Source organism: Larus michahellis, chromosome 2, assembly GCF_964199755.1.
Source record: "Larus michahellis chromosome 2, bLarMic1.1, whole genome shotgun sequence".
Classification (NCBI taxonomy): domain Eukaryota; kingdom Metazoa; phylum Chordata; class Aves; order Charadriiformes; family Laridae; genus Larus; species Larus michahellis.
In genome coordinates this window covers 9,625,737-9,646,614 of record NC_133897.1, presented here as the reverse complement: position 1 = coordinate 9,646,614, position 20,878 = coordinate 9,625,737, and the positions used below count along the sequence as shown (strand labels likewise).

At 49.1% G+C, this 20,878-nt stretch overlaps 1 protein-coding gene across 1 annotated transcript; it reads right to left on the bottom strand.

Annotated features, from left to right (window-relative positions):
- Nucleotides 1–8,681: 8,681 nt before the first annotated feature.
- On the bottom strand, nt 8,682–10,757 carry HTR5A (5-hydroxytryptamine receptor 5A). Its single transcript, XM_074573413.1, has 2 exons — nt 10,020–10,757; nt 8,682–9,061 (listed from the first exon to the last, which is right to left on the bottom strand). Exons 1-2 carry the CDS (start codon nt 10,755–10,757, stop codon nt 8,729–8,731), a joined length of 1,071 nt encoding a protein of 356 aa, XP_074429514.1. The 3' UTR covers nt 8,682–8,728.
- Nucleotides 10,758–20,878: the final 10,121 nt, after the last annotated feature.

Sequence of the window (20,878 nt, the reverse complement as noted above, 5' to 3'; positions counted from 1 at the left end):
CAAAACCACGACAGGGGCGGTGGTGCCGGGCAGAGCGTGCTGTCTGTCACCTGCAGCTCCTGCTGCCCCAGTGGCCGCCTGCTCCTGCGGGGCAGAGCCAAGCCTCGGAGCCGACGGGTAAGGCCCTCCATAGTTGATGTGTAAGGGAGTTTGTCAGGAGGAGTAATGTCTCTGGAAAGACTTGGTGTCATTGAGGAATTGCAAGTGAAGGACAAGCTCCCTGAGCATTACCATGTCCAAAGATGTTCATGTGTATTAGACTCTTCAATAAGAAGGAAGTTACAGTAGGTCTTTGACTGCCCCTGTTGTGTTCCTTAGAAACCATGTGAGTGCCTAGTGTCCATGTTTCAAAAGGAGTGTTGAACACAATGAAGAGGATCCAGAGAGAAGTCGTGGTGTTGAATAAGGGAAGGAAAATGTATTTAGTTTGTGTGGTAGGGTTTTGGTAGTGAGGGGGGCTACAGGGGTGCCTTCGGTGAGAAGCTGCTAGAAGCGTCCCCTATGTCTGATACAGCCAATTCCAGCCAGCTGCAAGATGGACCCACCGCTGGCCAAGGCCGAGCCCATCAGCAACGGTGGTAGTGTCTCTGGGATAACACAAGTAGGGGGAAAAAAACCTGTTTAAGAAGGGGGAAAAAAATTATCCACAGGACAGCAACCAGGAGCGAGAAGTGAGAGATACAACTATGGAGAAACCAAGAGATACAAGACTGAGAGATACAATTATGGAGAATGAGGGGGAGGAGGTGCTCCAGGCACTGGAGCAGAGGTTCACCTGCAGCCCGTGGTGAAGACCATGGTGAGGCAGGCTGTCCCCCTGCAGCCCATGGAGATCCATGATGGAGCGGGGGAAGAGTGTGAGGAGTGGCAGGTGGATTGGACTAGGTGATCTCCAGAGGCCCCTTCCAACCCCTGTCATTCTGTGATTCTGTGATTCTTGGTGGCACTGGTGCTGGGTGCCTGCAGTGGATGGGGGTCCTGCTGCACCGCTCAGGGTGCATGCAAGCCCCTCAGTAAGAAAAGGTGTCTTAAAAGACACAAATGCCTCCCCCACTAACAGCAACGGAGAGGCTGGGGCTGAGACGATTCCCTCTTTCCCTGAAAAAAGTCTCCCTCTGTGAGGACCGTGCTACTTTATGGCTTTGAAATGCCTGGAGCCCATCACAAACAGGCATTTCAGAGGATACCGGTGCAACCCACCAGCTTTTTATTACCTCATTTGATCTAGGGCACGGCTCATTCGGTTTATGAAGTGATTATCTTCACTACGAGCCCTTGAGTGGAGGTGCAGCCCCGACTCTGGAAGCACCACCGTGGCAACGTGTAGGGAAACAGGCTCCCCCAAGCCACCCAAGATGCAAGAAGGGAGCCAGGAGAAGCGCTGTGGGGTAGGAGCTGCTGCTCAGCTGGGGCTGCTGGCCGGAGGGATGCGGGGGCTGCTGGCCGGAGGGATGCTGCAGCTGCTGGTCGGAGGGATGAGGAACAGCAGAGTGAAAACCAGACCAGCTGCTCCGCACCCAGATGAATTACCCAGTGTACTCCAAAGGCCAGGCCACCCAGGGGCAGGAGTCTGCATGGCCGGAGGTGCTGCCTTGCACATAAAGCTGGGGAAACCAGGGCATGGTCCCACGCAGGACAGTCACAGGCCAATGATTCAGGAACCACCCTGGGAAGATGCTGTAGTACGCACACGGCGGGTGGGTACATGCTGTCTTGGAGACACATGTGAATAAAAGTGGTGGAGAAGCTGACCTGCGGAGCAGCATCAGATTTGCCGTCAAATAGGTTGCATTTCAAAGTTATTATTTGCTGTATTCTGCATGCAAACGTTGGCCACTTCTGGGGTTTTGGAAGGAATTTAAAGGGTTTATGCTACTTACTGTCTTCTCCAGGTGCCTTAAATGCTCATTTTAATAAGGAACAGCCCTGACAGTCATTTTGGTTGGCAACTATTAACAGCTTATAAAGTAGCCCTAGGGCTTTAGTCAGGGTAACGTGCTCTGAAATCCCTGGTAAGGCTGAGGTCTGTGCTGCGAAACTGCGGGAAGCAGAGGAGTGTGGCTGAGTGCCACATCATCTCGCCTCAGCATCTACCCGGCTCCTTTTAAAAAACCTCGGGAAAAATCTTAATTGCTTAATACCATGGGCTTGCAGTTTCTTCTTCCGTTCAAATTCCAGCTATTGAGTAACCCCTTGTGCCAGCAAGTGTACTTGCACCTCGCATCTGCTGTGCTCCTCCTGTCTGTTTAATATTCACCCCGAGGCCGTGATGTGCGGGCGGAAGGTCCAAGACGCGCGGCGGGGGCATCCTGCCTCGACGCACCTGGAAACTTTGGCACCGGGCGAGCAGCTGAGGAGAGAAAAAAACATCGCAGACCGGCAACTCCCAGGCAATTGCGCGAGAGGCTCCATATGCTCCGGTGCCCGCCGAAAGAGCCGAGGCTGGCCTTGCATCAAAATTATTTCTTCCCCCTTCCATCTCAACTGTGAAACTACGTGACCATGAGCTCTGCTTTTCCCCTATGGAGTCTGCCTGGCAGGTAGCCTGTGGGGCACGATATAAGGCTGGTGGCAGATCTAGAAGGGGGTTTGCAAGGTGATCACATTAATTTTCACCATGGTTTATGTTCCACGGGTTCTTTTGGGTTGGCAACCTCCCTGTTTGGTCCAGCTGCGCCAGGCCAGGGAGACGCTGGAGAGGCAGCACCCTCACCAACGTGTGAATGGCTTCTTGGTGTCCAGAGCTCCAACGCAGCATCACAGGAGAGTGGTAGAAAGGTGGGACATGTGATGAACCTTAGCAAAATGAGCCAGACCAGGCACGGTTTAAGCTTTGGGACCGCCCAACCAGGTGTCTTGTGAGGAGCCAGGTGATTCAAACATTGAATCATGGTATCTCAGGCAAGACGAAGCCGATCTGGGGATTTTGTGGCACCTCAGCTGTTGGTTTGGTGCCTTGAACCCAGAGATGAGGGGGTTTTCCTGACAAGGAAAGATGCTAATTTTGAAAGGTTGCCCTCCTCTGTACCAGCAGCTGGTGGGACCTGTGTGTAACCACTATTTGGTGACAGAAAGGCACAAGGAAGAAGCACTGACCTCAGGTTGCAGCCTTGAAATGATGAAAAATGCAACATTTCAGGCCAATGCTTGAGCAAACCTGGGGACCTGGCCAGCAGCAGGTAGTTTTGGATGACACAGAGATTTCCACCCTAAACCATGCAGAAAACGTGTCCTCTCCCAGAGAGGCAGTCAGGGATGGGGATTTTTTTTCCTGCAATTAGAGCTGCAGTGGGTTGGGGAAATTTTTCCCCCTCCCTTTTGCATCCCTGCAGAGGTGACCAGACCCATGGCAGGGGCAGCCTGGCCACGTTTGGTCTCACCAGAAGCAGGGAGAGCAACTAGAGGCAGGATTAGGGATGGCTCCGGCAGAAATCCGAGGTGAGGGTATCGCTCCTGTTTTCTCTTTCCCCACCCTAGTTGTTGTCGGAGAGCAGCGGTGGGGCCGTGCCTGCCTCATGGACCTGCCCTGCTTGGTCCCATCCACCGAGCAGGCAGCCGGCATTCGGCATTGCAGAAGCTGCTGCTCCCACCCCTGAAGCCGTTACAGAGGAACAACAGCAATGCGCTGGGGGATCCGGAGAAAGGGCCCATCTGTCTTGCTTTTTAGGATGCTCAGGGAAAGTATTTGACTTGGCCAGCATGGGAAATTACACGGCCGAGGGAACGGCAATGCTGAGGCTGACTGCCGGGCAGCAGCGGGGAGGGGGGGGGAACTGCGAAAAGGCGATGAACTGGAATGGTAGCCTCCCCTCCAGTGACCAGGATACAATCCATAGCCGGACACAGCCTGCGCGCACGTAATAAATAAGTCTGCTTGTCCCCAAAACGCTGAACAGTCCTGCGTGTTCATCTCCCGACACACCCTGATGCAGCCGTGCATCCCCACCGGCAGCAAGGGTCCCATCCCGCGGCTCCCGGTGCTTGCCTTTGCCTCACGCTGGGCTAAAATGTCCCCGGCCGGTTGGCATCCTCATTTCTCTGTACAAGTGACTTCATTTTCTGCATTTACACCTTTTCCAGGCCATGAGTCATTAGCAAATATTGGACAGTTTGAACCTCACATTGATTTCTTCTTCACTTTTTCATGGAAGTGTTGAGCGTTGTCAAGTCAGATTCATTATTGAGGAGTGAGTACTTTATATCGCCATCAGCAATGAACCATGTGCTGCAATCAAAGAAAGACATCAATGTGATTTATTTTAATTATATTTATTTCCTGTAATTTTTTATTCATTGAGTACTTTATCAGCTCTTCCACATTTTTGCCAAGGATCAATTTCAAGCTGTAAATCACTAACAGTATCAGCCTTATAAATACTTGGCTCTCCCAATTTGCCCTTTTAAAATACTGGCACAACTTCAGCTCTCTTCCAGTCTTCTGCAACTTCCTCAGCACTTCAGTGTTACTGAAAATAATGGTGATTTAAAGAGCTCTTTGGCCACCTCTTAAATGCGATGAATATGCTGGCAGTTTCATGATGTTCAGCCAGGGTGTATCGCAGCGGGGATGCAGATTTTGCCGCAGATGTTTTACCCCACTGTTCCCACATGGAGCATTAATGATGGCCAGATCACGTTCACCATGACTTTGCTGGTGTCCCAGTTTGCTGCCGTACCAGTGCAGGTAAAATAAGGGATCCGAGAGCAAAACGGTTACGAGCCCCTCGTGAGCCAAAGCAGCTCAAATCACTACATTGCAAAAATCACTTTGACACTCTGTCAGTCGTACCTCACCGCAGCAATCGCTGGAACTAATAGTCATTAATTACCTTTGTCAGGTGAAATTTCCTTAATTGCCTGCAACTTCACATCCAGGAAACTCCCACTTCCAGCTGCCGCTGACGCTTTAAAGGCCACGTCTCCCAGCGGTGATCCTTAGGAAAAGTCCAGGCAAATTAATGGGAGGGTGAAGTCATGCGTGTCCCACCTCTGGCTGTACAGGCTCCATACATGTCCCGGAGTCACCTGTCTGACCTGCCTGCATGGAGAAGAAAGGTCATCGGGATGGGGGTGGAGGAGGAAGGTGGTCAGCCAACCCGTCATGTAATCCAAGGGCGTTCTTCTGTGACCTTTTCTTCTCCCTAAAAAAAATAAAGGAAACGGGGTAGCAGACTGCCTGGAGAGCTGCTGCTCCCTGAACCTTGACAACATGCCTTCAGCGTTGCGCGGAGCGGTTCCGCAGACAGCATTCAGCGCTGCCCCGGCGATCGAGCTCCCATACAGATGTTCATTGAACAGTCAGAGCATTGGGAGGAAAATAAATTAATCGTAAGTGGAAGAAGGTTAGTTAAATCCATTCTGGAAGTATTATATAGCCATTAAACTGCACAGGAAACTCAATAATAATGGGTAATAATGTTCTTCTGAGGAATTAAATAGAAGCCCAATTTATAATGCAGCTCGGCATTCAAGCCAGAGCGTTCCACCTTCCTGGTACATGATAAACATTTACTAATTAATCCTCACAAAGCCTCGCTGAGGCAGATCTCTTCACGCCACTGATTCTGTTTTATAAATGGGAACAAGAAGGTACAAGATACACCCTTTGAAGCTGGGGTTGTCTATGTCTTCAAACGTGATTTGTGTCTCTGGGACCCCACTCGGCCTCTGTGTTTGAATACTGAGAGGTTTGGAAAAAGCCTCGGAGCCAGGATCTGAAGTCAAGGCTTCTTTGTGCCCCTTCACTGTGCTCGGACCATCGCAACAGGTTTCAGGATGATTCCTCAGCACTGTCTCCAGAGTACTGGTATTTTTCCTGCATGATCGGATTGCATTGCAGGAATGGCACTCAGACAAAAAGGCGATGGTCTCAAGCCTCAAGTAAGAGCGGTAGGAATTGGTCCATAATGTAACTGCTAATTATGTCAAGATTCAAAGGAATAAAACTTATGACCAAGTGGCAGCTGTTATTTGCAGAAGATCAATACAGATTGTATGGGATGTGGGCTGTCAAATAAATGTGGATGTAATTTACACCAGGATGGTGGGCTCTCCGTGACCGTACACGAATTAGATTTTAGTGTCATTTTAAGATTCTCCCCCATCTCCTTGTCACCGCTTAAGCCATAGCATGAATAAACACAGGATATAAGGAAAGGGACCTCCATCCCAGCACTGAGCTGCAGCAAAAGTAGGGATCTTTCCCTTTGATTTCAGTTTCATTATTGTCTGCTTACACCGGATACTAATTTGAGTTTGCAGGTGATTCCACAACCTGTGGAAGGATCCCACACCACACAGGCGGAGAATCTGCAGTACTCATTAAAGAGCAAATAAAAATGGGGGTGAGCACAGCCTGGATTGAAGCAGAGTTGTGTAGGCATGGTGTTATGTGTTAAAACGGTGGACTAAGTCCAGCTTCCCGGTTAACCCATGCTTTAGTGTTTACAGTGTCTCCGTGGTGGCCTAACAAGTAGTTTCCTACTGAGCTTAGCTGAAGGCCTGTCTTGGGCAAGGAACCTTTTTTTCCAACTCATTTTTGCCTAGACAACATTTGACACACCAAAAGTGGTAAATTCCCAAAAGAACAAGTCTGCATTGGTGATGGACTGTCCAGAGAAAGCAGTGCAAGCTTTATATCCTCCGTAAAAAAAGCAGCTCGAGAGTTTATTACAATTTTTGATACGTCAGAGATGTCACTAGTAATACTTATAAAATATGTAACAAAGAAAGAAAATGCTCTTTACTAGCTGTAGAGAGATTGGTCCGTGGTTAGCACAGATCAGAGACTCATTCATGGGAGTTAGAAGATTGCTCCCATCCCACCCATCTTCTCCTTGAATTAATTAACATCAATACTATGCTTTTACAAGACAAGACATGCTGGATAAAACTGCGATTTGCTTGAAGTCACTGAGAACTTGTCCGTTGCTTTCAATGAGGGCAGGATTTTACCTAATATTTCTAAGAGACTTTTATAAAATAGTGTTGAAATAGATCTCAAGGGCCAACCTTTCTCTCCTCTTGCCGCAAGGCAGGACCAGCTACATCTGTGTCAGTCCTCATGGACGTTTGTCTAACTGCTCCTGAAAGAGCTGCCACACTTGATAGCACCTTGAGCTCTGCTTCTATTTTCACCTGTCCCGAGATGGGAAAAGAAAAAGCACTTTTTAACCAGCTCTACTGGGATTTTTGACTGGTTTAAAGGACCAGTGACAATTTTAACATCTGATGTCTCATGATCTGTTAAGGATAAGAACTAATCCTATCCACCCTGAGGGAGCTTTCCCATGATTTATTGACATTTTCCTCTTTTATCTCTTCTTCTTGAGATATCTGACACGAAATCATGTCATTCCGATTCCCACCTTGTCTTTTCCTCCACCATTTCAGTTCTGGGCTGATTTCAGTGGCTGCCCCATAAGAACCGATAGTTAAAACTAACGCTTTCCTTTATCTGAAGGCCTGTCAGTCTTCCAGCGGTGCAGCATCAAGTGCGTAATTTTAATTCCGGGAGTGAAATGCCAACCACTGTAATTACATTGGCAACATGGAAAGGCAGGGAGGCAGCAGAGGAATAACGACCAGGCAGGACTGGAGCCTTAGTGGGGAGGAAGAGAAGGAGGGGTGGGCAAAAGAATAAATATTTAAGTCTGGTCCTTGCAGCAGAGCACCTCTATGGTTTGCGTATGCTTCCAGAATGAAGCACAACTGGTCATTAACTGCCATTTGCCTGCAATCCAGTGCCCGCAGAAACAAAGTGAGGTCTTTGCTTTGGTTTCAAGAAGACCTGCATCGCACTCAGAAAATAGTAAAACGCAGCTCCTCATTGACAGGCAATTTGAAATACACTCTTTGCATCCCCTGCAACTACAGGAAACCTGCCCCACAGCCGCTCAAAATACATCGGTGGTTTGGAATGGGAAACACAGACACAGAGATTAACATTTACAGCTGGTGTTTCTGAAAGTAAAGGTCTTGAGGCAGATGCTCACACGTAGTAGTCAGAGAACGAGAGGTGGAGTTCCCACGCATTCTCTCTCATTCCAGGGTACACCATGCATTAAGCTTTCACAATAAATAAATTTTTAAAAAACTTGCTACACGGAACCCCATAGCAAATAGCACAATTCGCTGTTGATAAAACATGTGAGAAAAGGTTTTGTATGTGGAGTCTCTTAACCCCTACTGAGGGTTTTATTCCCCAAATACAAACACTTAATCTCTATCATCAAAAGACAAGACAAACGGCCTTTTCAACCAAGCCATAAAATATCTAGATTCATACATAATCACAAAACCTCCTGATATTAAAGGGTCCCAGCTTTGCACGGGGGACAAAGTTGATTAATGCAGTGAGGGACGAGCAGGGGCCAAACCCGAGTTTCAAATACGACTCTTTGCCAGGAGACTCCTCTGCACCGTGACTGCCACCAAACAGAACGTCACCAGGAAGGCGGGAGGAAAGCGGGGGGGCACTGGAAGAAGAATGCTGTGCTCCTGGCCAGAGAAACCCTTACGTGCTGCTTGCAGGGAAAATAACAACTGCCTTAGAGGCTGGGATGGAGAGCCTGCGTAGGAACCGGGACCGTCGCTGGGACATACGGCCCATGGGGATGCGCATTTAGCATCACCTCAGTATCAGTGGCTTTGAACTTCCTCGAGAGTTTGGTAGGATTCATTGAGAGTTGAACTCAGCTTCCTGGGTCAGGGGAAAAGCTTTTTCTGCTCAGTGCTGTCTAAAGAATAGGTTCCTGAAGGCATTGTTGTAGTTTTTGTTGAAAGCAGTGTAGATGAGTGGATTAAAAAAGGAATTTGAATAGCCTAGCCATAGAAAAATACTCTTCCAAATGGGTGGGATGTCACACGAGCAGAGGGGGTTGATGAGCTCCGTGATAAAGAAGGGGATCCAGCAGAGCACGAAGACCCCGATAAGGATGCCCACCATGAGAGCAGCTTTCTTTTCCTTCTGCTCTCTCCACGTGTCTCCATCCGTCTGGAACGTAACAGTGGCGTGACGGACAGTGAAGACCATCTGTGGCTGCTGGGCAGCTTCTTTTACCTGCCAAACACAAACACAAGTTGCACCATATGTGCCTCAGTCAGCTGATCCCACGCAGCAGGTACGCAACCAAACTGTGCAAGTGATGCCCAGGGCTCAGGGGCAAACGCGGGCCACCTACATCCCTCTCCAATGGAGGGGAGATTGGTTGTATGACCCTCTTCTGGGTAACAGAGACTATTTTTAAGTGAGGCTAGAAACTAAAGAGTGGAGCGATAGATGGGCACACCGAATTGCTCACGCAGCATCCCAATAAGATTATTTCCCCATTTACAATCAGATCAGTAGAACAGACACACACCCACATGCTGTGCACAAAAGTCTCCTTGCTTTCTCTCAACCCATTGAGTATAAGAGTCCTTAGTAGGAGAGGCAAGAAAATGAGCACACATTTCCTTCCTCCCCCCAAGAAGTCTTCACAGTGCAGAGTCACCGTGCCTGCGATGAACTGAGACGGTGCAGCCAGGATTAGGGAGGATTTACAAGGACGTTTTGCACGTGTGTCTTCTGTGTGGGTAAATTCACAGCCTGGCCAAAGCCCCGGCTGCTTGCTGGGTTATCATCCACAGCAGAGACGGGATCCCATCCTTTCACACCCCCACACGCCTCCCCAAGGGAGGAACGGTGACCCCTTACTCACACTCGCGAGCACTGATTCAGCATTCCACGGGGGGACATCTGTGAGTCACCGCACGCCCACGTGGAGCTGAGGCTCGCAATCTGGCCCAAAGTTGCTTTAGCTACACCTTGCGTGCTCACAGCTGGGGACTCGGAAGGAGTCATAAGACCGGGCTCGCAAGCTTTGCAGCCAACTTTCCCTTGAAAACCTCCAGGATTCACAGGGCTTTGGTGGGATGCTGCTTGCTTGCACGCTTTAGCTCTAAGTTTCCCTCACTTCTTCAAGGGCTTGGTTGCTACCAGGAGTTGACTAGAGCAAAATACAACTGAGAAGACCTACCTCCAGGGCTTCTGGCGTAATGGGGGTGATGGAGTTGCTCTTCCGAGATCCAATTCGAAACTTGGCGGCTTTGTAGATCTTCCAGTACACAAAGAGCACCACGCAGAGGGGCAGGTAGAAGGCGCCAAAGGTGGAGAAGATGGTGTAGGAAGGTTCCTGGCTGACTTGGCACTCTTCACTGTCCTCTGAGTAAGTCTCTCCCCAGCCAAAGAGCAGCGGGGCCAAGGAGATGAAGGCAGACAGTGCCCAGGTGAGGGCAATCATGATGTTGGAGATGCGGCGCCGGATGCGGAGCGTGTACTCCAGGTGGCGGGTGATGGACCAGTAGCGGTCGAGGGCAATGGCCGTGACGTTCCAGATGCTGGCAGTGCAGCACAGCACGTCAAAGGAGATCCACACCTGGCAGAGTGACCGGCCCAGCCGCCACCGCCGCCCGGACAACTCGTGCACCAAGCTGAGGGGCATGACGAGAGCCGCCACCATCACATCAGAGATGGCCATGGAGGCCACGAGGTTGTGGGGCACCCGGTGGAAAGTGCGCACCCGGAAGATGGTGGCCAGGACCAGCCCGTTCCAGAGGAACGTGGCGACCACCAGCATGGCCAAGAGGGTGAGGACCAGCACGCTGAAGACAGAGAGGTGTGCCCGTCCACCGTCCGGGCCGGCGGAGGACCCGCTCCGGTTGCCGGCGTCCAGTGTCGTATCGGCGAAGCAGCTGAGGTTGAGCGGGCGCTCCATGCCGGGGGCTCCGGGGCTCCTCCGGGGGAGGCGGCAGCGCTCGGGGTGCGGAGCGGGGGGGGAGCACCGCCCTACCGCGGGCGCGGAGGGTCCGCGGCCGCCCCGAGCGGCGCCGGGCGCGGCGGCTCCTCGCTGCCCGCCGCCGGGGTCTTCATCCCCGGGAGGAAGAGGAGCCCTGCGTCAGCCGCCGCCTGACGGCAGCCCCCGACCCGCCCCGACGCGCCAGCCCCGGCGGCGGGAGGCGGCGGCTCCGCGGGAGCGGCGGGGTGCGCGGCCGCGGGGCGGCGCGGAGCGGGGCGGCGCTGGCTGCGGCCGCGGCGGCGGAGCCCGGGCGGCGGAGCGGCTGCCCCTGCAGAGGAGTCGGCGCTGGCGGGGCTCGGGGCGGGCAGGTGAGTCCGTCCCCCCGTCCCCGTCCCCTCCCCGCCTTGCGCGGGTGCGGAGTGAGCGGGTGAGCGGCTGGGGGGGCGTGGGGGGGTGGGTGGGGGGGGGTAAGGGGGGCTTGCGAGTTCGTGCTTAGTCATTTCAGAGCGCGGATTGTCCCCGGGAATCGGCGCCGGGAGGAGCGGGATGAAGGCAGCGCCGGTAGCCGCTGCCCGCAGCCCCCTGCCCGCAGCCCCCTGCCCGCTGCCCGCAGCCCGCAGCCCCCTGCCCGCACCCAGCGCGCTGCAGCCCCCGGCTTTGTCTGCCCCGCTTCGGCTCGGGGCGGCTTCTCCCACCCCCTCCCCGCGGAGCGTACGCCGTTATCAGGCGCAGAAAGTTCGCATCCCTGGGAAACGGTCCCCGGGCTCTTCTAAAAACGCCTGAGCCAGGCGCCGCGGGGATTTTATAGCTCCCGTCCCGGCGTCCAGCAAACCCCTTAGCAATCCTGGTTATTCTGTGCAGGGGGGATGGATGTGTCAGGGGATTATTTCTTTGAGAACTTCTGCTCCGGCATTTCCTAACTTGTTAGCAACTGGCGGGCCTTTTATTGGAAATAATCTATCCCTTGGCTGTCACTATTAATCGTTAAATTAATAACGTTAATGAAATGTTTGAGCATTTCACCTGGTTTTTATCAGGCTGCTTGGGATGAGAAGTGGGACTGTGGGCCTTGTAGTGGAAGGCAGGATTTAAGCCCACCAAGGAGGTGTCCCCACACACGGGCTCCGTGCAGGGATGCCAGCCAACTCCAGCCCACAAGCCTTGGAGCGCCTTCAGGCAGGGCTGTACCGGCTCTGGCACCCTGCTTCTCCGCACGGTCCCAGGATAACAGGTCCAAAGAGCTTTTGGGTGGGAGCTGACACATGATGGGAGAAGCTGGCCGGCACTAACATGGGGCTCACAGTCTGCCTCTGGGGGGGCAGAAGGAAGGAAGGGCATCAGTGTTAAGGATCGGTGACGATGACACTTGCTGGTGAACTGCAGTTTCAGAGAGTTGGGGGAGAAAAGGCAAACGAAAGCGATGTTGAGGGGAGTACCCGATGCATACTGTGCTGTGGTATACGGAGGGTAACACCAAACAGGTGCTTTCTGCTGTCTCTTCTGAACCTCTCTGGACTTTTTAATGAAAAACAGCAAAGTAGCGATAACAAGCGCTAAAGAAACAAGATGTTTTCTAGTGCTGCTACTTGTTTCTCCATGCTGCCAAGCGAACCACAGGGCAGCGTATCCCAAAAAGGTCCGGGACCTTGTTTTGGTGGGATGGGAATTTCCCCATATGGACTCGTGTTGTGCTGCGATATTCATCCTCAGAACCAGAGAACAGGACTTGGCCTATTGTAGTTACTAGAACAGATGTAGCCTTAGAGACTGTAACTTAATTTTGGAAATATACTGCCATCTTTTTGGGGGAGAGATGATTATTTTATCTTTTATACACATGAATACAGACAATTTTAGACAATTTTGGAACGGGTAGGTTTTTTACTTACAACTCAAAGGACAAATGGGGTTTGGAGGCTTTCATAAAGCCTCCTGATTTAAAATTCCTGGTTTGCAAGGTGCCAAACATCCTTGACTGTCATTCAATTGATGAAAACACTTAGCAACTGCTAGGACTGAGAGCTTTTTGTTGCGTGGGCCCTTCCCAGAGAAGCCTGTGAAGCCCAGAATTAACGGAGTCAACCACAAATTATGGAATATGTGCCTCTGAAAAGATATTATTATTTTTTGCTTCAGGAACAAATAGGCAAAAATTACATTTAAAGGGAAATGGAAATAAAATGTATTAAATCTGAAGAAGTAAAACTAGATTACGGTCTAATGAAAAATTATGAATATTTTCATTATCTTAGTGGACTTTAACAGTATATATTAGCAGATTCTGGAGTTGAATGGGTCAGCTGAGTACTAATTGGAAATAGAAAATATAGACAAACACATATATAGATAACATATATGGAAATGCAAAGTTCTGCACCTGGGGCGGAAGAACCCTATACAACAGTACAGGCTGGGGACGGACTGGGGAGGCGGCATTTTGCTGAAGAGGACCTGGGTGACCTCTTGGACAAGAAGTTGCAGTTTGCAAGTTGCCATCATGGCAAAGGAGGCCAGTAGCATCTTGCTCTGTATTGGCCAGAGTGTGGCTGTCAGATTGAGGGATTTAACTATTCCCCCTCTGTGCAACAAACCTTGGAATTTTATGTCCATTTTGGGGTTCCTCAGTGCAAGACACTGACATACTGGTGGAAGTCCCCATCCCTGGAGGTGTTCAAGGCCAGGTTGGATGGGCTTTGAGGAACCTGGTCTAGCAGGAGGTGTCCCTGCCCATGGCAGGGAGGTTGGAACTGGATGATCTTTAAGGTCCCTTCTAACCCAAACCATTCTGTGATTCTATGAAGTCCAGTGAAAGGTCATCAAGACGATAAGCGGATTGGCGTATGATGTATACGGCGAGGAATGACTGAGTTTTTCAATCTTAAAAAGAGAAGGTTTAGGGGCAAATGTTACCGCTGTCTCCAGCTACCTCAGGGGAGGGTATACAGGGGGTGGAGGCAAACTCTTCTTAGAGGTGCACAGCGGTAGGACAAGATGTAATGAATGCAAGTCACAACATCAGATATTCCAATTAGAAATTAGGAAATAAATATACACCTGGAGAGTGGTCAAACACTGAAATGGGTCCAGAGAGGGTGTGCAATCTCCATCCTTGATGATGCTCAAAATTCAGCTGGACAGTACTGTGAGTGACCTGATCCAGCTCTGATCTTGGCCCTTCTTTAATGGTGGTGGGACTAGGTGATCTCCAGAGGTCCCTCCCAACCGAGATCATTCCACGATTCTGATTTTGTAATCTTTAAACGTGTTGGCTGAATGCACCAGGAGGCGACTGAATGTTGTTATTTTTAAGGACAAGATGCTGTTTACTTTACACAGATTAGTAAACCCATTGATTTCCTCAGAACTGTTGATATTTATAAAGTGAGTGGAAGGCTGGGATGAGTGGGTAATGTTTGTGGAATGATCACATCTATGAAACTCTCTAAGAACAGGATCTACACTACAAAGTCAGGATTATCTCATGTCCGCGCTGATGGAGCCAGAAGGAATTAAAAGTGACAGGACTTCCTTAGATTTTGCAGGGTTCCCTCCAGTAGAGACCATGAAATTCCGCTTGCTACTAAATACCATTTACTAGAGGTACCTTCCAGTTAAGAATATGTAGATGACAGTTGGAGGCTGGGAGGGAATCCCCAACACAATCAGTGCCACTGCCTGTGTGCACCAAGTAGCATCTGCTCTTGGGGACAGGGTGAAGGGACTTGTATTGTGAACCTGCGTGCAGATCTTTTGAACCTCTGCACTTGTATCTGGAAGGAAAAGGAGAGGAAATGGCTCAGGAGGTGTTTTTGTTGAGCATACTTAATGCGTACAGGAGAATCTCAGTCTAGAGGGTAGGTGGAGCTGCTAGGTTAAACGAGGATTAAAGCAACACGTATACTCGCCGCGTACATGCACCACCACTGAAGGCTCTGCTCAGTTGCCAGCCAGACTGCTCCCTACGTCTGCATCCTATCAAGGCAATCAGCGCTTAAATTTCGTTTAACATTCATCAACTCCAGCTCTTTTTACACACAGACAGGCTTGTTGAACAGCCTTGCAGACCACCCGCTCCTCCTCTGTAAAAAACAAAACGTTCAAATACGAGCACAGTTAAAATGCACAGAGCGTGAGGTTGCTCTCACACCCCCAGAGCCCCTCCACGCATCTGAGTCTCACTCTAGTCTTCCACTCGAGTCTATCTGCACTGTGATAGACTCTCATGATGTCCCACCTCTGGCTTGAGTGTCCTGTGGTGTTAGGAATGTCATTGCGGGAGTGGAGAGGGGGAATGACGACCCAGAGCTCTTCGTGGACACGCACCAGCTTTTATGGGACTTTCATCTCTTTGCCTAATTCATTCCATAAAAGCGGTCTCAGGTCCAGGGTAGTAGCTCTGACTGGGAGGAGGACTCAGTGATCCCCTCCCTCTCCAATGGTCCACGAGTTTGAGCATTTATTTGGGGCATAGGCAACCAAGGTTTAAAGCATCCCAGCTCAGGCTACGGGCTTGAATCATGATACCTCATATCTCATGGAAGCAATTTCATTGCCGAGCGGCTGGCTGTTCTGGGTAGCTATCTTTCAGGTTTCTTATGCTGAAGCTGTTTAATAATCACCTGTTTACTGGAGCATTGACCTTCCTGAGGTTTTCTAACATCCCAGTCAAGTGCCGCAGCAACTGAAGGACGGAGTCAGCCTTTCTCTCCCAGTAACATGTAATTACTTAGTGCAAAGTGGAGCAATTCCTACTGGCTGCAAAGCAGAGATTAATCCTGCCGTGTGTTAGTAGGACAACCAGCAGGACTGTGGGAGCACACTGGAGCAGGAACAAGGAGGACCTGAGTGTTCCACGTCCCCAGAGTGCCCCAGTGACCGACCTGGTTGCCAAACTGGGTTCCCTTCCTTCAGATGCTTATGAGGAACTTCGGAAAGTCTCTCTGTCTTGGGGCAGAAATTAAAATAATGAGTTGAAATCCTGTTCTCTTTTTGTTTGCATGCCCGGAAAACTACTCCTCATCCAGCCTCTAATGACAGGTCTCGTTCGGTTTAGGGCATGCAAGCTTTCCTTTAGGAATTGTCACCAATTGCATGACTTCAGTGACATAACTAAAGCATTGTTTAATTCTGCAATAGGAACAAAGCAGAACAAGACCAAAAGCTGTTCCACAGAGCAGCCCCTCTGTGTATCCAACTTGCCTAGAGCACAGCCCTCTCTTCTGTAAAGTCCCTGGTAAGTGTCTTGGTCCTTGTGCCTCTTGAATTTGGCCACAATCTATCACACAGCCAGCCCAAAGGGAGGATGGACTCCAGTACCTCATGCTACTGTGTATGTCTCGGTAAATGAACTGCCAGGAGTGTTTATCTGTCTTCTGCCCAATGTGAATTAACTCCTGCTGGAATTAGACCCTTTGGTTTTGCATAGGAAAAAAACATGTTCACGGTCAAAGGACCAGATGGAACATAACTTCATAAAGTCTTAGGGCAACTCCCACATCATTCACCGCCGCAGTTAAAGTTGCGCTCTGTGTAAATAAATGAAATGTAAACAATTTTATCACTTCTTTCGTACCTTAAGGGACAACATTAATCAGCTGTGTAATTTCAGGGGAGTCAGCAGAGTTGTGCTAGGTGTCATATTGCAGTGAGCAGTTATGACAGTAATGCAATAACTTGGAGCCAGCCTCAGGGGGTGCTGCCCTCATAAGCCATCCACAGTTTCCATTTATTACTCTGGTGATAGCAAATACTTAACACATATATACACCAACACCTGTGATCTTCTTTACCTGTCGTCAGTCCCGGAGATGTAGACCTTTCTCTGGACCCTGATGGACTTGACTGCAATGGAAAATTAACCATATTTCTGACTAAAAAAAAAATAAAAATATTATGTCAAAATATATTATGCTTCTGGGAATACACGGCACCCTGCAGTTCTGTCAATCATCTAGAACAGCAGGCCAATAGAAAAATAATAAGAAACTGTGTGTGGGAAGACTAGGTACCTCTAACTTAATACACGAGCTTTGGCAACCAAAGCTGCCAATGCAAACTATCATGACTCTGCCAGGGAGACAGATGGCATGATGACAGCAAATGGATGGGTCTCTAAAACTCAATTATCATTTCAGTTCAGACCCTTTTTCCGTATGCCAAGTTGTGGAAGAGATTTGTTTATCTTGAGCTTTATGCATTTTGGCAGATAATTTGCATAGGTGTGAAGCTATAGGGAAGGCTGTGATAGTGTTGGGCTGAACATGGGTTTTCCTGTTGTGTGTTGTTTTCCAGGTTACCTTTCTGCTTCCTTGCAGGTGGTAGGTTTCTGAACCGTTATTTACATAAATCCATCCGTAGTCATAGAATGACAGAATCACAGAATCACCTAGGTTGGAGGAGACCTTTCCGATCATCTAGTCCAACCATCAACCTAACTCTGACAAAAGCCATCACTGACCCGTATCTCTAAGCACCATGTCTACCCATGTTTTAAATACCTCCAGGGATGGTACCTCAATTACCAGGCAGCCTGTTCCAATGCTTAATAAAATTTTCAGTCTAAAATTTTTTCCGAATATCCAATCTAAACCTCCCCTGGCGCAACTTGAGGCCGTTTCCTCTTGTCCTGTCGCCTGTTACTTGGGAGAAGAGACCGGCCCCCACCTCTCTACCCCCTCCTTTCAGGTAGCTGTAGCGAGCGATAAGGTCTTCCCTCAGCCTCCTTTCCTCCAGGCTGAACAAGTCTGGAAATGCTCTTTCAGAACTCCATAGGCAAAACATTTTAAGATCCATTTACCATAAGGAGAGAAATCACTCTAAACAGTTTTCTAGGCCAGCAGTCGTTCAACTTTTTTTCTTATACCTCCTTCCGCCCCCATTCTTCTCCCTGTGGCTCCTGGGCAGCGTGTTCCCATGCCCATGTCTTCCTTGGTTGGAATACCTTGTCCCCAAACCACCATTAACTTTAGCATTCAAGACTGGTTTTCTAACTGTAATGAATTGGCAGTATGTGCAAAACTGAAACCATCGATGTCCGTCATCAAATGACGTCTTCAGTGGGAGATTCTTTTCTCTTCTTCCACCCCAACAGCCTAATTTCTTTATATGTTGGCTGCCGCCTTCTTCCCTGGAGATTTCTGAACAGCCACAGCCACATCTCTACCTGCCAAAGGAAGCACCAGCATAGTTGTGCAGCTTTCTCAGCTTGGGTATCGCTGATGAGAGTCTCAGATTCGTATTCGCTTGCCGTTTCCTTCCAGCTGTGGAATATTTTTTCCTCCCCCTGATCATTCCTGTATGTTTCCCTGCTCCTGCCTGCCCAGGTCACACAGATCAGCAAAACTGCTATTAATTTAAGCAGGGTAAATTCCCACTATTTTCAAGCCGTGCAACATGGCAGGTCATTAGAGAAAATGGGAAAGCTGTGGAATTTTACTTATCTTTCATATCCGTGTTGCTATTTAAGCTAGTGAGAGGCTCATACAAATAAGAGGAATTATTTACAACTGACAAAAAGCCAACTGGTAGGATAAGACCACGCATTTTCTTTCTGTAACTAAAATGAGTCTCCTCACCTGCCTGTGCAAGAAAAGCGTTTGCAGACGTCTCCTGTGGGCTGACAAAAAGCTTGCCTTTTGATCACGGGCAAGACAGCAAACTTTTCCAGCTATTTGAACAGAGAGAGCCGTTTTTAAAGGACCTAAACCATCATTTCTCTCAGAATTTGGCAGTACCATGTGACAAATATTTTATTTTGGTTCCTTCCACCGCAGCAGGCACCTGATCAAGCAGTGTCTTCTTGCTACAGCTATACAATTCTCTGAACCCATGGGATGAAAGTGGTCATATAAATGTGTCTAAATGTGCCTCTATTTTTCACAAGGACTTCTATTGGTAGCATCGTTGTTTTTGACAACCGGTATTCGCTACTTTGACAGCAAAATGTTGCCAGACCTTTCTTAATCGTCTAGCAATGCATTTTATTATAGAATAGCTGATTTTTTTTTCTGTCTGCTGGTCTGAGAGGTGTGGTTGGTCAACTGTCACTGAGAAGTGGTGGCCCAGTGGTCTGTGAGCTGCAGCAGCTGACCAGCGGTTCACCTTCTGCTCCCACGCTGGGGACATGGCGTGTGACAGCGGGAATGTGCTTGTGCAAGAGCTGGTGGTGGGAAAACCCATCCAGCAAGAGCGGCTGAGGCCAGCATCTCTGAGTTACCTTCTGGGTGCCCATCCATGCCCTGTCCCGCAGGGAAGCCACCAGGCTTGGAGGAAGCTGCTGGCACCGGCCACCAGTTAAGTTTCACCTTCCTTTTTGGAGCCGCACCTTTATTCAGGTGCCTCCAGGTAGATGCAATCTGTCTTGGAATTCTTGTCCCTGCGCAGATTTTAGCATGTCACCAGAAAGGCAAGGGACCTGGCTGGCCTTGTTAAGCTGGTGGCTTCTGTAAGTGCATTTCCCATATGTCCTTCTTCTACCTGTAAGTACCACAGACCCTCTTCTGTGGTTACTCTCTACTTTCAGGTTTTGACTGTATCGCAGTGGGTCTGAACTCAGCTGCTAAAGGAACCAAAAGCGACTTCCTTATCAGAATTTCAGCATAAATTTAGTCAAAATCTTCCATTTCGATACCACTGAATTCTTTCAGGGTCTCATAGGAGCACAGTTCATGGGGTGTCTTCATTAAAGAAGGTATTATCCATCTGCACAGAAGATGGCTCATGTAAAAGCTGAATCTCATTTTGGAAACAAAGAAATCTTGCTGTATTTTTTAAAAGGAGTCCTCATCTGACCTGATACATCTTCAGAGCTTTCTGGGCAGACTGTCAGTGTCCTTCCTCCTCCAGACACTTCAACATCTTCACTGTATGCTAATGCCTCTTCTTTCTTCCGTCCTTTACTGAGCACTAGAATAGTTAACATGGTCAGCTTTTAAGCCATCACCACTAGCAACTGGCTTGGCAGTAGGGTTATAAGTGCCATTTTGTAACCGTGGCCAATAATTGAATAGAAAAATGAGACAAAAACCACTTAACATTTTGCCGGTTTAAAGCCTTTCATCCAACATTCACACGTACAACGTCTCCCGTCCCTCAGCTTTGACTCCTAGCCCTTTCCTCAGTCCTGCAGAGCCGCCCACACACACGTGGAACTCCCCATCCCTCCGGGTTTGGTATCACTCCAGCCAGTCTGGCTGCTGGTGCTCCGTCCTTCTCCTGCTATTGTCCCTCCTGCAGCACGGCCACAGCTTGGTGGGAGTCTGTAAGGGCAGTCCAGGGCTTGGTACGTTGATACAACAAATAGTCTCTGCCACAGTGCATGTTCTCTGTTCCAAGGAGGTTTTCTTACAGTTTTTCCGTTTTTATGACAGCTGTGACTGTAAGGAACCATAAATCCCGATGTCCTTGCCCCAGATAATCCCTCCTGCCCAGTGAGAGGCATGCCTCATTAAACGCCGCATTACAGCTTCAGATTAATGACAAGTGTTAGAGAAGAGCACCATGGGTCGTGGAGAAGCACAAGGAGTTCATTAGCGTGCACCTCGCAAACAATTACCGATAAACACCCAGCTGGACTATTTTACACAGGTGAGGTTCAGTGCAAGGGCTTGGGTTGTGTAAACAGAGTTAGCCATCAATATGCCTAGCGTTTATTATAAAGATTTACGGCAGCTGCTTTCTGTGAGCATCGGCGAAATAGGTGAGGAAATAGATTTTCTTACGCAATCCATGGCTCCGGGTGCCTCTCTTCCATTCGTTTCAGGGGGGATTATGATTTTAAAATGTAATAAGATTTTTGTATAAAACTGAAATGGCAAGAACATAGGTACTAAATCCTCTGGACTGCTTAGTAAATCTCAAAAAGACATCCCTATCTGAATCAAGCTTTCTTTTCTTTATCTGAATAATAATATCCCTATAGTAGCTTTTATATCCTTTATCCTTTCAGAGTCAAGAGAGACGTGGGTGAGCTTTTGCTGTACAAAAGCAAGACCAAACAGTCTCCGAGGTATGTTCAGTAAGCAATCAAGTCAGCCTATTACGAGAAATTACCCTCCGCAAATTGAGGTGCAGTAAATGATGATGTATGTGTTTCTGTTCTT

Excerpts from the sequence above, each read along its gene's own strand:
- HTR5A (XM_074573413.1), bottom strand. The coding sequence starts at position 10,757 with ATGGAGCGCCCGCTCAACCTCAGCTGCTTCGCCGATACGACACTGGAC. Across the intron at positions 9,062-10,019 it reads TTACGCCAGAAGCCCTGGAG|GTAAAAGAAGCTGCCCAGCA; the intron begins GTAGGTCTTCTC and ends TGTGTTTGGCAG.